The 15248-nt window shown below is 39.6% G+C and overlaps 1 protein-coding gene across 2 annotated transcripts in view; it reads right to left on the minus strand.

Annotated features, from left to right (window-relative positions):
- The window catches only part of mtss1 (MTSS I-BAR domain containing 1), a 31649-nt gene extending 19214 nt beyond the window's left edge, over nt 1-12435 (minus strand). For both annotated transcript variants that reach the window (XM_044024199.1, XM_044024198.1), the window contains exons 1-2: nt 11621-12435; nt 570-631 (exon numbers count right to left, since the gene is read on the minus strand). In XM_044024199.1, coding sequence (XP_043880134.1) covers nt 570-631; nt 11621-11692 — 134 coding nt within the window. In that variant the 5' untranslated portion in view covers nt 11693-12435. The remainder of the gene's footprint in view (nt 1-569; nt 632-11620) is intronic.
- Between the last annotated feature and the right edge of the window lie 2813 nt (nt 12436-15248).

Here is a 15248-nt window from a genome sequence, read left to right on the forward strand (position 1 = left end):
ATAGCTGTTTGGACATTGTTATGAAAGCTGTAACTAAATGTCCTCACTGTAACTGATTGTCCTCACTGTAACTAAATGTCGCCACTGTAAATAAATGTCCTCACTGTAACTGATTGTCCTCACTGTAACTAAATGTCCCCACTGTAAATAAATGTCCTCACTGTAACTGATTGTCCTCACTGTAACTAAATGTCCCCACTGTAAATAAATGTCCTCACTGTAACTGATTGTCCTCACTTTAATCCAGTTGTGAGTCTTTTTCTCACAACTGAAAACAGTTGATTATGATTATTGTGCTCGTAAAATAAATAACTAAGATTTTAATAACCAAGTAAGAAACAAAAGGGTAAATGTGCTCTTATATTATGGTATGTTCTATATGTTGTTGTAAATGTGCTCTTATATTATGGTATGTTCTATATGTTTTGTAAATGTGCTCTTATATTATGGTATGTTCTATATGTTGTGTAAATGTGCTCTTATATTATGGTATGTTCTACATGTTGTTGTAAATGTGCTCTTATATTATGGTATGTTCTATATGTTGGTTTAACGTGAACGTTTCTTACCTGAGCTGTGACTGTAACTTGGCTCCTTTGGATAAAAAATCCTCCCATGTAGGATAACTGGCCTGAAGTAAACACAAACAACAACCGCATTAAAACTTTAACATACTTTACACACTTTCACACAGGGTTTGACAAAATTCAAGCACTTTTCAAGGACTCTCCAGGACCAGTTCCCTCATAATTCAAGGACTTAATGTACAAACAAAGCTTAAGATTTAATTTCTCTCTTTCTTAACTTTAATCGCTCATTGTTCTGCAGAGAATCACACGTCAACAGTAGAGAGAGACAGAGGACAGTGTCCACAACACTGCGAGTAATGATGTCTCCACGTTTGTCCCGCGTCAGCCTCGTCTACACACATCAAGCAACGAGGGGCATGAACCAGTAGGTGGCGTTGTAACAAACAAGGGATACATTTACCTCAACATCAAGTTAACTTCTTTACTGTACAACATTCAAGCACTTTCAATGACCCCATGTCTATTTAGGATGATTTTCAAAACCTTTCAACGCCTTAATTTTCATTTATTATTTACTTTCAAGGATTTCAGGGAGCCATGGCAACCCTGAAAAGGACATCAGTTGCAAGGGACATTTACCTAAATATCAACTTCACTTAAACACTTCACAACATTCACACACCATCAATGACCCATGCCTATTATGGGAGATTTTCAAGTTGTTGTTTTTTTATTTTATTCACAAACTTTCAAGGACCCGTGGTTTCCACTAAACTGAAGACTTTGCAGCTGGATCAATAAATAACATGATCTAGATCACCACATGTGTCAAACTGGTGGCCCGGGGCCACATGTGGCCCTCCAATCGATTACATGCGGCCCCCCGGCTCGCCCACCACTGTGCGAGGTGATGGAATAGAGACAGAATAAGACTAAATGTATTTGCCAGCAATATTTTCAAAATAGTAATAAGAAATTTGGTTGTAATCATTACTTTATTAAGTGTATTACACTCAACATGAAATTACATATATTTAAGCTGTTTTAATCACAATTATCCTCGTCATTATTTGCTAAATTTTCAATTTAATTCTCTGTTTTTGTGCATCATAAATATGTTTTTATTGTGAATCATTTTATATCAAAACAAGCACTTTTACTTTGCAATTCTGTCTAATATCATAATGAATATCTCATATTGCCCAACAGCTACTAAACTGTTGTTGCACTTTTTTTCAGGTAATTTGAGTTTGACATTACCCATGACCTAGATGCACATAAACACCAGTTTTAAGGGTTTTCGTTAAATGTCTGTTTTAGGGCTTTTCACAGTAGATTAATCTGATCGATTATGTTCTTAGATAATCAGGTTTAAAAAATATCAGAAAATGTTGATTCACATTTAAGAAGCTGAAAAATGACAGAAAGAAGAAAATATTCACATTTAAGAAGCTGAAAAATGACAGAATGTAGAAAATATTCACATTTAAGAAGCTGAAAAATGACAGAAAGTAGAAAATATTCACATTTAAGAAGCTGAAAAATGACAGAAAGTAGAAAATATTCACATTTAAGAAGCTGAAAAATGACAGAAAGTAGAAAATATTCACATTTAATGAAGCTGAAAAATGACAGAAAGTAGAAAATATTCACATTTGACAGAAAGTAGCTAAGAAAAATGACAGAAAGTAGAAAATATTCACATTTAAGAAGCTGAAAAATGACAGAAAGTAGAAAATATTCACATTTAAGAAGTTGAAAAATGACAGAAAGTAGAAAATATTCACATTTAAGAAGCTACAAGAACTAATCTTATAACAATTAATCGATTACTAAATTAATCGGCAACTATTTTGATAATCGATTAATTGGTTTGAAGCTTTTCTCATGATTAAAACACAATTTCTGTTGTTTAAGCTTCTTAAATGTGAGTATTTTCTTAATTTCTTTGCTCTGGATATCAAAGAAGTCATTAAAAGTTAATTATTTTGGTTTGTGGACGAAACAATACATTTGAGAACATCATCATTTCCAGGTTTGACGAACACGATCAACATTTTTTAAGGTTTGATGATATTTTATGAACCAAACAATTAATCGAGAAAATAATCAACAGATTAATCGATTGTCAAAATAATTGTTAGTTGCAGCTCTAGAAGACAGCGTTAAGAACGATGTCCATGGTAAGTTCAGGAGTTATCATTATCTCCCTCCACATTTATTATCTTATTATCTAACCAGCGAAGCTCTGTCACTCGTATGTGAACTCATCCGTTGTGATTGCAGCATTAGTGTGGGTGTGTGTGTGTGTGTGTGTGTGTGTGTGTGTGTGTGTGTGTGCGTAAGCGTGCAGGTGCACTCTGTGCTACACCACAGTAGTAGTATAGTATAATAGGATTCATTATATAGTGTAGTAATATGATATTTTCAACAGAGTTGGTTAGTATCTGTGTTTATTGTGTGTTATTGTTATTGTATGCTGCCCAGTTTGCACCAAAACAATACAATTTACTGCTTACTGCTTAGATAAGAGATAAAAGTTAATTAAAATAAATTCAAATTTGGCCCGGCCCTCGACAATATTTTTTGTTTCTCATGTGGCCCCATGGGGAAAATAATTGTGCACCCCTGATTTAGTGAGTGATTAATCGTTGGTGAAATGAGTGTATTGATTATTCTGCTGACTGGCTGTGCCACCAGTCACACAAAACTTAAGTTCTGCCTGGATGTGTTGTGACCGTGGAGAATGTCACAGTCCATCGCAGACAAAACACCCCACCCCAGCACAGTGCGCACACGCACACACACACGACTCTGACTCTCTCTGCTGGAGCTAAATGAGGAACCTGTGACCTGCAAGGGTCACGGACCGTGTCCCAGAGAACAGCTGCAAACTGAACAGCTGTCAAAAATCACCACCAGTGGTTTGTGGAGTCTATTATATCATGATGAAGTGATGACTTCTCCTGGTTGTAGTGATAGTCATCATATGTGTTATGATGAATGAATGAATGAATGAATGAATGAGATCATGTTTCCTGGTCTTCACAGGTGTCAGAGTGTGTCGTCACATCTCACTGTCTAATCCTGACTCACTCTACTGACCAACATCAGGACAAAGAGTAACCAATCAGCAGGCAGATTCCTAAGCCCCGCCCATCAGCCACAGTCGGCAAAAAAACACAAGGGAGTGCAAAAACATTAGCAAAAAAAACACAAGTGAGTGAGTGAGTGGGTGGGTGAGTGAGTGAGTGGGTGAGTGAGAGGGGTGAGTGAGTGACAGAAGGTGAGTGAGTGAGTGAGTGAGTGACGGAAGGTGAGTAAGTGAGTGGGTGAATGTATTTGAGTGAGTGAGTGAGTGAGTGAGTGACTGAGTGAAGGAGGGAAGGTGAGTGAGTGAGTGTAGGTGGGTGAGTGAGTGAGTGAGTGTTTCAACAGAAACACAGGTGACCCAGAGTGGATGAGGGCGTGTCAACATCAGGTTAATGGTTTGTTTTGTGTGTGTGACACAGACTTTCCTTCTCTCTTCTTATCACACATGACTCACAGGGTTTGCTGTTTCTTTAACACTGACTGAATGTCCTCCTTTAAGACTTAGCCTGTCCTTCAGCTGTCACTCATGGCAAAACGTGCCATCTTTAAGGTAACATCAGCAATAAACAGGGCTCCCACACTGTGGGTGACATCACATTTCCAGGCTTTCCAGGACCAATGCCAATTCAAGGGCTTTGCTTGAACTTTGTTTCGGCACTCTGACCAATCATCATGCTTTGCACGCTTGGAACCTCGGCGAGCAGGTACTTAAAGCCCACATAGACTGGAAGCTCCAATTAACGCTGCGTTTGTGTGTGTATCTGCGTCATGACCTCGTTTATGAAACCCTAAAGTTTCAGAACAAACAGTTCAGCCACTGCTGAGAAAATAGTGTTGTATTGTTTTCCTGGACTCTGCGAAGCGGATCGGCACTTCCTTAATTTGATGTCGTCATCAGAAATCCTCACCACTCCTCTCACCACCGTAGCGCCTCCTGGTGCGGGCACTAGTCCGGGCACATCCGGTTGCGTACATTCAACCGCAGAAGAAGAAGAACTACTCTCGTTGTAGCTGCTGAGATGCAGAGCATCCACCGTGCCAGAGGGGGAGCTGTGTATCTGAGAGCTGGCCTATCTATTACGTCACTTCCAGGTACCTGGCCAATCACAGGACAGTGGGAAAGCTCTCGTTGGCTGGCCAATCACAACACAGTCCACGTTCTGGGGGTGTGGTTTTGGTCTGAAACAGCGCGGCTGACGAGAGCATCAGTGAGGAGATATTTTGATGGGCTTGTTAGTAGCCACTGGGAGGTTTTTAATCATGAAAACAAGTTAATATATGTAAGTAGACCTCCATAACTAACATATATGTGTGATACAAGCATTCTATGTCACCGGTTACTATGCTAGTGGAAATGCTACTTAACCCACGCCATGCCGTGCCAAGGTGAGCCAGTGGAAATACGCCATGAGTGAGTGACGATGACTGAGGGTAGATGTGAGACAGACACACACACAGACAGTGTGTTTTCTCTGGTAATTGTTCATTTTATTTAAAATGTGAATCTTAAATTCTTAATGAATAAAGTAATAAAAGTATAATCCTTCAAACATTAACTTCCTCTTGTTTCTTTCTTTCTTTCCGTGCTTGTCGTTGAGTCAAAGTCTGTTCCTGTTCTCTGAGGAGAAGAGGAAGTAAGTTGTGTCTCTGTGTTGTTACGCACGTAATATTTGACACCGTCAATCTTTTTAAATGTTATTCAAATGACAATCGGAACCATTATGTAGAAATGACCGCTGATATCGCAAAATGATAAATCATATCGCAATTACAGTCAAAATGATCGCAAATGTAGTTTTATTATTATTATTGTTATTATTATTTGTTCCACTCTAATCTTTCTGTTCCCTATTTACCAGCAAAAAAATAAATAACGCATGTTGGAATGTGACGGCATAAAGGCCAACAACACAGTAAGTAATGAGAAATAAAACAATTAGGTGAAACCCAAACAATTGGGTGAGTGAGTGTAGGTGGGTGAGTGAGTGTTTAAACAGAAACACTGGGTTTTAATGTTTAAAATTTGAAACAATTTTAATGAAGATAGAAGTGATTCACTGATTATTATTAATCCATTTCTAAATAAATCAAAAATTGGCGTCGCATCGTCGTCAAAAGTCAACAAAAAAAAACATAATACTTAAAGATTTGAAATCTATGTCGTTTGGTTTTCTTCTTTTCTTTTAAATCGCTAATGATTTATCGACAGTTGTTTATTCACCCGTTCATCTGAAATTTGCAACACTAGATCAAAACAAGATGTGTGTGTGTGTGTGTGGGAAAAGCCTGCTCTTTACTATCCCCACACACAAACATGTAATTATATAGAGAGATCTAATTATAATACAACCATAATCACTGCTTACTGTGTGTGTGTGTGTGTTCATGGACAAACTGAGAACGACTCTAGCTCGCTCACACACACACACACACACACACACACACACACACGACATTGCCAGAACACATTCTCTAGCCCCTAACCTTTACCCAAACTAAACCTAATTCTAGCCCTAAAACCAGGTCTTAACTAGGGCTGAACGATATATCGTTATCGTATCGATATCTAGATATGAACATTCAAGATATTCATATCGAAAAAGCAACGATATAAACAAAATAGATTTTCCCCCGCGCTCGCCCTGCATGTACAGCTCTGGCAGTCACAATAAACTTCATTTTTACGATTGCCCTTGAATGCACCACTACGGCCAGCCAACCACAAACCTTATTTCATGCTTGCTGTGGAACGACAGCTGAAGCCAACCAATGACAAACATAGGAGGGCGGGAGGGAGACGGAGACTGAGACACGCACATACACACACACATACACACACACACACGACATACACAGCGGGAAAGAAAAGTGACAGAAGATAATGCGGCCGGTGGCGATTTTGTGCCAAAACATAAATCATCCTCCATTATTTGGAGGTATTTTGGATTTTAAAAAGGATGTCAACCCGAGCGAGGTGTTGTGCAGGTCGTGCTTGGCGAAAATTGCAACGAACCAAGGTAGCACAACAAACATGTTTCACCACCTGAAACAACACCATCGCGTGCTGCACGAAGAGTGTATTACAATGAGAGAAACACCGGGGACTTCTCAGGTATCCCAAAAGAAGCCCAAGTCAAGTGTGCTTACTGATGCGTTCAGTAGTGTTACACCATATGAGTCGACGTCCACCAGACATAAAGGCGTTACAGACGCTATAACATGCCACATTGCAAAAGACATGGTACCCGTGTACACAGTCTCACAGTGAGTTCTCATCAATAAAACACTTTCCATGTGGAAAGTTTCCACAGTCTTTTGTATTATGGTGTTTTTATTTTTCTGAAAAATGCTTGCTTTTCACCGAACCCGTAGTCATATCGTATCATATCGATATCGAGATATCTGGCATGAATATCGAGATATGAAATTTTGTCCATATCGTTCAGCCCTAGTCTTAACCCTGAAAAATACTTTTTTTTGGTGGGGGGGGTGTCTTTGGGTATATCCTCACAAATACAACCATTCACACACACAATGCACACACACACACAAGACTGCAGGGGAAGACATTTTCCTTTCATGCCGGCAGTTAACGAGGAAAATTTATTTAATTCTATGACACTAATCAAATCCTCGTGAAGCAGAGAGTCTCTGCTGCTGCCGCTGCTGCTGCTGCAGAGAGGACGACTACACACAGCAGAGAAGCAGAGGAAAAGAGTGCAGTAAAGGTACGCACTGATGGAGGGACGGGAATCAAACCACTGATAAGATAAAAACATCGTGACACCTCTAGTTTCTGTTCTAGACACGACTTTAGCTGAATACACAAATTTCCTCTGAAACGACACCGTTTTTGCGGGGGGAACTTTTTGAAAGCGGCACAGGAAAAGATCGTTTACGCCTCGGGCCGTGACACAGTTGGTTAATCTGTCGCCCAATCAGCCGTCAGATTGTCGTGGGTGGAGCCAGTCTAGCTCTACCCTGACCGTACTGAAGTGTGCCGAAGAATGGAGCGGCTGGGGCCGGTTACTTTGGTTCCATTCCTTACTTAACCAAACTGTTGCACTCAGTGGAAACACGGCTCAGGAGGACGACTGGTCCTGACAGGGTCAGTGTTTATGCCAGAAAAGGTCCTAAAGAGGCAACACATACAAGAACACACACACACACCATGGCAGAAGTGACTCGTGTCCTGTTCTCACCACAGGAAGTCTGCAAGTTCCATCACGTTCCGTGTTTCCACTTCACAAAAAACAGAGCGCACGCACACACCGTGAAACATCACACCTGTGGCTGCTCAGGTGAAACGCTGTCACATGACGTCCTCCACCGTCTGCTAGACTGAACTGAAGTGTAAACATGTGGCATGTACTGCACACGAAGCATAGAAACCTCTGTGATTCATGTGATGATCCACTCTTACACAACGCTGCTGTATCTCTGCACCCTGAGTCATCGGCACAACAAACATGAATGACACACAAACACACACACACACACACAGAAAACAGTACGCGGCATTTCACAACCAGGGCCGGACATTGCGGGGGTTCCAAAGTGTTGCTAAACCAAATTTTGAAACAGCTAATTTAAACCATTTTAATAAAATAGTAAAAACACAAATATCAACATATTTCTGAGACAAACGCAGGTGCATTCTGTAAACCACTCACTCTCCCACACCAAAGTCAACAGAGAAAATCAGTGATTTTAACATCACAGCACACAGGAGCTGTTGATCCACTGCTGCCTCCCTCTATACGTTTCATTCAGACTCATCGCAGTGAAACAAACTGGCCACACGAGGCAGCAGCAGCACACCAGCAGCTTCTGTGTCCCCGCGCGCTCTGTGGACTTTGGTGCGGGAGAGTGAGTGGTTCACAACAACCGTATCTGTCCAACGGTGAGATGAAGACGTGAGCATTTTCTGAAGATATCGTAGCAGACGTATGTAGGTGGACATTGTAACACATCGGGCAGACTCAGCTCTGCTGCCTGACTCAGAGAAAGGGCTGCGTTCAGGGTCGACGTGAAAACATCTGAGAGCAGCAAAGGGCAGCTCGCTTAACAGACATCAAAGCTCACACAGCTGGTAAAATCCACCCCCATCCATCCATCATCCATCCTCCCTCCCTCCCTCCCTCCCTCCCGTTAAAGTCTCTTCACACTGGCCGACTTCCAGTTTGAACCTCTCCTCATTCGTTAACCAATCAACTTCAATCAGCCGTCCTGCAGTTAATCAAATACAAACCAAACAGTCAGTCTCTCCTTAAGCATCTGAACTTTCGGTCCAGACACGACTCCGCACCTTTTTTTCTCTTTCCCATCATTTGTTTTAGTTCCTGCTCCAACGAGGTTCCGAGCGAAACTAAAATGTGACATCAACAGAGTGTCGTCACTGAAGAGTCATGAGCGCGACGTCAGACAGAAGAATCAAAGCCAACAATGTCCGGCTATGGATCAAAGTCAAAAAGACTTCAAAACCCTGAAAACATGCGTTCATCTGCAACATTTAGCTAAGCAAATGTGTGAAATGTCAATATTTAAAGAGCAACTAAACCCCTAAACCACTGTTTTCAGGTTAGAACTAGTAATATTATTCATCCAGGTCCAACTCTTGGTAGTTACATAAATAAAAACAATATACCAGCTTGTATTGGAACATTATTAGGGCCCAAGCCACGAATGGCAGGGGCCCAAGCGTATTGTTATCCATTTTAGAGGGCATTAACGTGCATAAAAACTCTTGAAGCTTGGCATGGATGTCAGGTCTGGCAAAAATGTGATATTGGCATAGTTCCCAGGCTGGTGCAATGCTCAAGGGCTCTATAGCGCCCCCTGAGGGGAAAACAGAGGCAAAATTGAGTTCCACCCAATTTCCCGAAACTCGGTGGGAAGATGCTACAGAATAAGACGAACAAAAAAGTCGACAGTAACCATGGCCTCAACTCAACAGGAAGTCAGCCATTTTGAATTCTGGCATCCATTTTGGCAATTTGCACCCGATGTAAATGAGCGAAATCGACCGTGCGCGTTTGTCATAGTGACATAAAAAACGCCCCAATTTGTCACATCACAGGTCAAAAGTTGTCAGAATGTTTTGCTAATTTAAGAATGGTGTGGCCATGGCAACCCTATGCGTTTTGGCGAATTTCAACCATTTGCCATGAAACAGGAAGTGCCCTATGACTTTGGCATACATTCCACCGAATTACACAATACTCGGTGGGAAGATGTTACAGACTAAGACAAACAAAAAAGTCAACAGTAACCATGGCCTCACCTCAACAGGGAGTGGGCCATTTTCAATTTTGGCATCCATTTTGGCCATTTGCACCCTACGTAAGCGAGACACATCAAAGGCGAAGAGTTGCCGAAAGGTTTTGTGGATTCAAAAGTGAGGTTGGGAACTGTTGCACGATGTGAGGGCCCTATCATGAATGCATGCAGTCCTCCTTTCTCCTGATTTTCAGTATATGCATTGGCCCCAAATAGAGAAGTTCATGTAGATGCTGATGACGTACGATTTTATTTGGGCAGCACCAAACGGTCATTTTCATGATCAATTCTTTTCTTCACTATACGATTCTTTGCTTGGTACAGAAAACATCGACCGTGTTTCCCAAAACAGGGAATGTTTATGTTTTGTTTCGTCCAGAAACCATAATTGTTCAATTTTAATGATTTCTTTGATATATGGAACAAAAACCTCCCACTTAAGAAGCTTAAAAACCTTTGTTTTTAAGAGCTTTGTTTTGCAACTGATTAATCGGCCACTACAGCCCGAAAAACATCAACATGTGATAAGATTTCACCACGAAAAGTGATGATTCCATTATCAAATCACTGATTAATCAACATTACCCGACTTCTTGACTTTTAGCCTCAAAGGAGATTAAATTAGAGGAGGTGAAAACGTGTTCACATTCAGTTTTGTGTCAACTGGGAGATTTTAACATTTAAGTTTTTTAATGAATACAGTTTAAAACATGTTTATGTTTAAACAATGGAAACAAGGAGAAAAGAAGGAAAACAAAAGTGTACATGTATAATTTCAATAAACGTGGGAGGTACAGCTTTGCTTAACTTGAGTTCAAGTTGATGGGGAATAAAGACAAAACAAAACATTTTACACAACTGGGATAAAGTACATATATATATATATATATATATATATATATATATATGTATATATATATATATATATATATATATATATATATATATATATGTATATATATATATATATATATATATATATATATATATATATATATATATATATATATGTATACACACACACACACACACACACACACACACACATTATTGACTCAAAAGTGTTTGTTCACTGCATAAACTTCATACAGACACATGTAACCTCTGACTGGAAGTTTAAAGAACGGTGGAGGGAAGAATTTCAAACATATAATTCAAACAAATAAAAACAAATACAATTGGAAATTTGTGTGAGCAAAACAAACTATTATTTTGGAAATAAGCATTTCGATTTTAAAATAAAATAAAATGTTTAGGAGAAAATAAGTTAAATATCGGGATAATATCGTATGGTTGATTTTTGATAATTTGACTATATCTAACTCAGTTACTTTAGTAAACATAATCAATTATTGAAAAAATGATTGAGTTCAGATGGTGCAATCAGATTATTTGTGTTTACTTCAGTCGGATTAATTGGCACTACCAACAACTGGCATTACCACTGAGCCACCATGGCTCAATCCTAACTCCTCACATGTTTTATACTTTCCCTTTCACTTCTAAAACCTAAGTACATTTTATATCAGAAAATGATTTTTGATACTTTAGTACATTAAATGTCACACTTTTACTGAAGTCATATTATAAAAAGGTGACTTTTCTGGTCACATACTTTTACTCGAGTATCACAGGACTGGCTGCAGGTGAATGACATTTTGAACTTAAACAACTAAACACAAGCAAAGTGTTAATGTAATAAAACTGTGGGTTTTTACCTTCATGTCGTTCATGATGAGCTGGAAAAGCCCTCCCAGAGCGCCGCATTCCTTCTCTATTCCCGCATCCATTTTTCCACAAGCTTGGAAAAACTTCCCAACACTTCCAACTTTCCTCTTCTCCTCTCGTTTCTTTCCTTTTTTTCTTTCTAGCCAAGTTTAGAGGGTAAAAAAAACCTCCAGCAGAAGAATCAATGGGTTTTACAACAGCCTGAGGTTAAAGTTCACGTTAATAACAAACACAATCAGCAGCGAAGAAAAAAAACTCTGAAGAAGAGTTTAAAACAAAAATCATCCATGTTGTCAGCCGATGCTAGCAGCCGGCCAACGCGACACACGTCCCGCAAAACACCACGTCATGACTCACGCCGGGTGGAAAATGTGCCACGGTTCCTGTGACTTTAATCCACGTTGATGTTGTTGTTGTTATGTTTCTGTTTTCAGTCGAAGACAAAACAGACAAAATACGGCTAGCGCGGGATTAAGCTAACGTGGCTAGCTCGGTTAGCGTTAACTCCGCTAGCAACCTGTGACCGTGCGCGCGCGTGCGTGCGTATCTACGTGTATGTATGTGTGTGTTTGGTTTTCCAAAGGAAAACACACGCGCACACACACGGAGAAAAGAGTGTCCAGCGATTTAAATCTGCTTCCGGTGTAAATGTCCTCCACGGCTCCCGCGTGCGTGCGTGTGTCCCGGTGATTCCACGCTGTTTCCCACAGAGTTGTGAGCGGGGCTCCGGTAACGTTTCTCTCCGGTTCCTTCACGGGAGTCCCGACCTGAAGTGAGTGAGCGTGACTGAGCGAGCGCCGCCGCGTCAAGCTAGCCACGCCCACGGACGACGAACATCCGGACATGATCTTTCAAAACAAGAGCCCCCCCCCATACAAACGTTAAAATCGGCTCAACCTTTCTTGTTCGATTTACATAGTTACACAAATCCACGCAGTCAAATAACCGGAGGCTAACACAAACACACACACTAACAAAAGACTACGATATCTGAAGAACATGTTCACGTATTTATCTCACAGTCAGAGAGACTTTAACAAACAGGAAAGTGAAGTTTGTAAACCACTCACTCTCCCACACCAAAGTCCATTGTCATATATGTTTCCATCCATCGTGTAGCTCATTAGCTACATCAATCCTAAATGTACAACATACTTCTTTTTTTCAAGTATCCCTTGTAAGAAAAAAAAAGTCCTTTATTGTGCATGAAATTAAATTATTTTACTTTGAGTTTGTTTGCGTTTAAATTTAACTCATCTTCTCTGGCTAAAATAATTGTATGGTTTCTTTAAATGTTGGATATAAAAGTCATAATCAAAATAATTTGCATCGATGACGCAACGGTCGAGTGATTAAAACAAATCTCGTCTTTTAAGGTTTTATTGTGTATTTTTTCTTGTTTCCTGTTGACGCAGAGTTCAGGTAGCTTCACACTGACATGTGTCTATGGACCATGGAGGTACGTTGGGCGTCAAGGACGCGGCGGGCCGACGGGGCGGAGCTACACGGAGGAAACGTCGGGCGGGGCGACCTGCAGAGACTTTGCTGAAGTGACAATATTATACTGATATGATAATGATGTACACACACACACACACACACACACGTTCGACATCTATGACTTGAGGGGACATTGCTTTGACTTACATTCATTTCCTGGAGATTTACTCTAATAATCACTACTGACCTAATCCCAATCCTAACTCTAACCTCAACCTAACTTTAAAACATGTCTTCACCTTAACATGTTGTCATTTACATGTTGGACAAGTCCTCATAATGTGAGTGTGTGTAAACAGATTTAGGTCCCCACAACATTAGTAATACCTGGATGAACACACACAGTGAATCAGTGTGTGTGTGTGTGTGTGTGTGTGTATTTGACAGAGTCACAGGAGCTGCAGCTTTCCTAAAGTCTGGTCACCACGGCGACCATCAAACTGAGTCACAGGAACTTTCTCCCTTCCTACTGGTCTAGGTACCATGGCAACCATCAAAGCACAGAGGTGTGTGTGTGTGTGTCACATATGTGTAACCATGTACACACAAACTTTTTGTCTTTGTATATTTTATAAATCTGCTCTGAACACTGTGTGGGATTAACTTTAATCTCATCTAAATGTATGTAAATGTTAATCTGTACACACACACACATATATACGGAATTATCAAACATACAAACAAAGGAACAACATCAGGAATGAGCTCACAAACGTCAACAGTAGCACAGCGACACCTGCTGGACACACACAGCCATCAACTGCGTGTGTGTGTGTGTGTGTGTGTGTGTCCAGGTATTACTAATGTTGTGGGGACCTAAACCTGTTTACACGCTCACATTACCCACAATGTAAATGACTACATTTTTAAGGTGAAGACGTGTTTTAAAGTTAGGTTGGGGTTAGAGTTAAAATTAGGATTAGGTCAGTGGTTACTGTGGTTAAGGTTAGTTAGTTTTAGTCATTAACTGGTTATGGTTAATGATTAGTGAATTTGTTTGTCTCCAGTCAGCTGTGTGCACCAATTGTCAAGCAAACCTGTATTTGTGAGGACATTTTGACTGGCTGTGTGTGTGTGTGTGTGTGTGTGTGTGTGTTTTGACATCATACACACACACGCGCGCCCACAGCTCAGTCATCACTGGCGCTTCCAACTACACTTGATTCTTGAATAGGACATTAAAAAAAAAACATGTTATGTAAAGAAAATTCAAAATAAACACTTCATCAGAAAACATCACTTTTCCAGATTTTTTTCATCTCAACATTGGTAAAAGCCACAAGTCAAGTCACCAACTCCGTTCTGCCACCAGAGGGCAGTCTAACATTTATCACTGTCTCAGTGGAAACGTCATTGCAGCTCAAACACATTAAACAGTCTCAAGTCAAGCTTAGAGAATAAAACAGAAACAACCCTTCAATAAAACATACATGACATTTTTAAATGATTTAAAAAAAAACTATTTATTGGTTTATCAAGAGACGATAAAGTGAAAAGACAGATTTTAATCCATCATTTTTCAACAGAAACCTCCAGAAAACAATAAAGTTGTATTAGTGACGAGTGCAGAATGTCATTGAGCACTTCCTGTTTCCCTTTTTTTTTTAAATATATATTTAAAGTTAACTTAAAGTCACAATACAGTGTCAGCTGTGATTACACTGTAAAAACTTGATTACATTTATAAACAGCCAAAATGTATAAAAAGTGAATTTTATTTTGAAAATAACGTCAAAGGTGCAGTACGCAATACAAGTCATCACATTGTATTCTGATTACACTGTAAAACTTTCACCTCCAATTTATTTTTTCAGTTAAAAATGTCAGTAAATTAAAAAATCTTATTTTGTAATTAATTAAAACAAAGAAACAAAAAAAACAAACAAAAAAAACTTCAGGTCCAAATGTAGCCAGATTTGTTTTAAAGGTGCAGCCGTCAGTTATAATCTGTGATTACACTGTAAAACCTTTTTATTACATTTATAAATGTCAGTCACTTTTCAGTTCACCTTTAAAAAGTAACTCTGTTAAAGGTGCAGTACGCAACACACGTCATCATGGCTGTAAAAGTTAAACCTTATAATGTTTTTAAATGTATTTGTTATTTTAAAAGAATGA

The sequence above is a fragment of the Solea senegalensis genome, linkage group LG4, assembly GCF_019176455.1.
Source record: "Solea senegalensis isolate Sse05_10M linkage group LG4, IFAPA_SoseM_1, whole genome shotgun sequence".
Taxonomy (NCBI): Eukaryota; Metazoa; Chordata; class Actinopteri; order Pleuronectiformes; family Soleidae; genus Solea; species Solea senegalensis.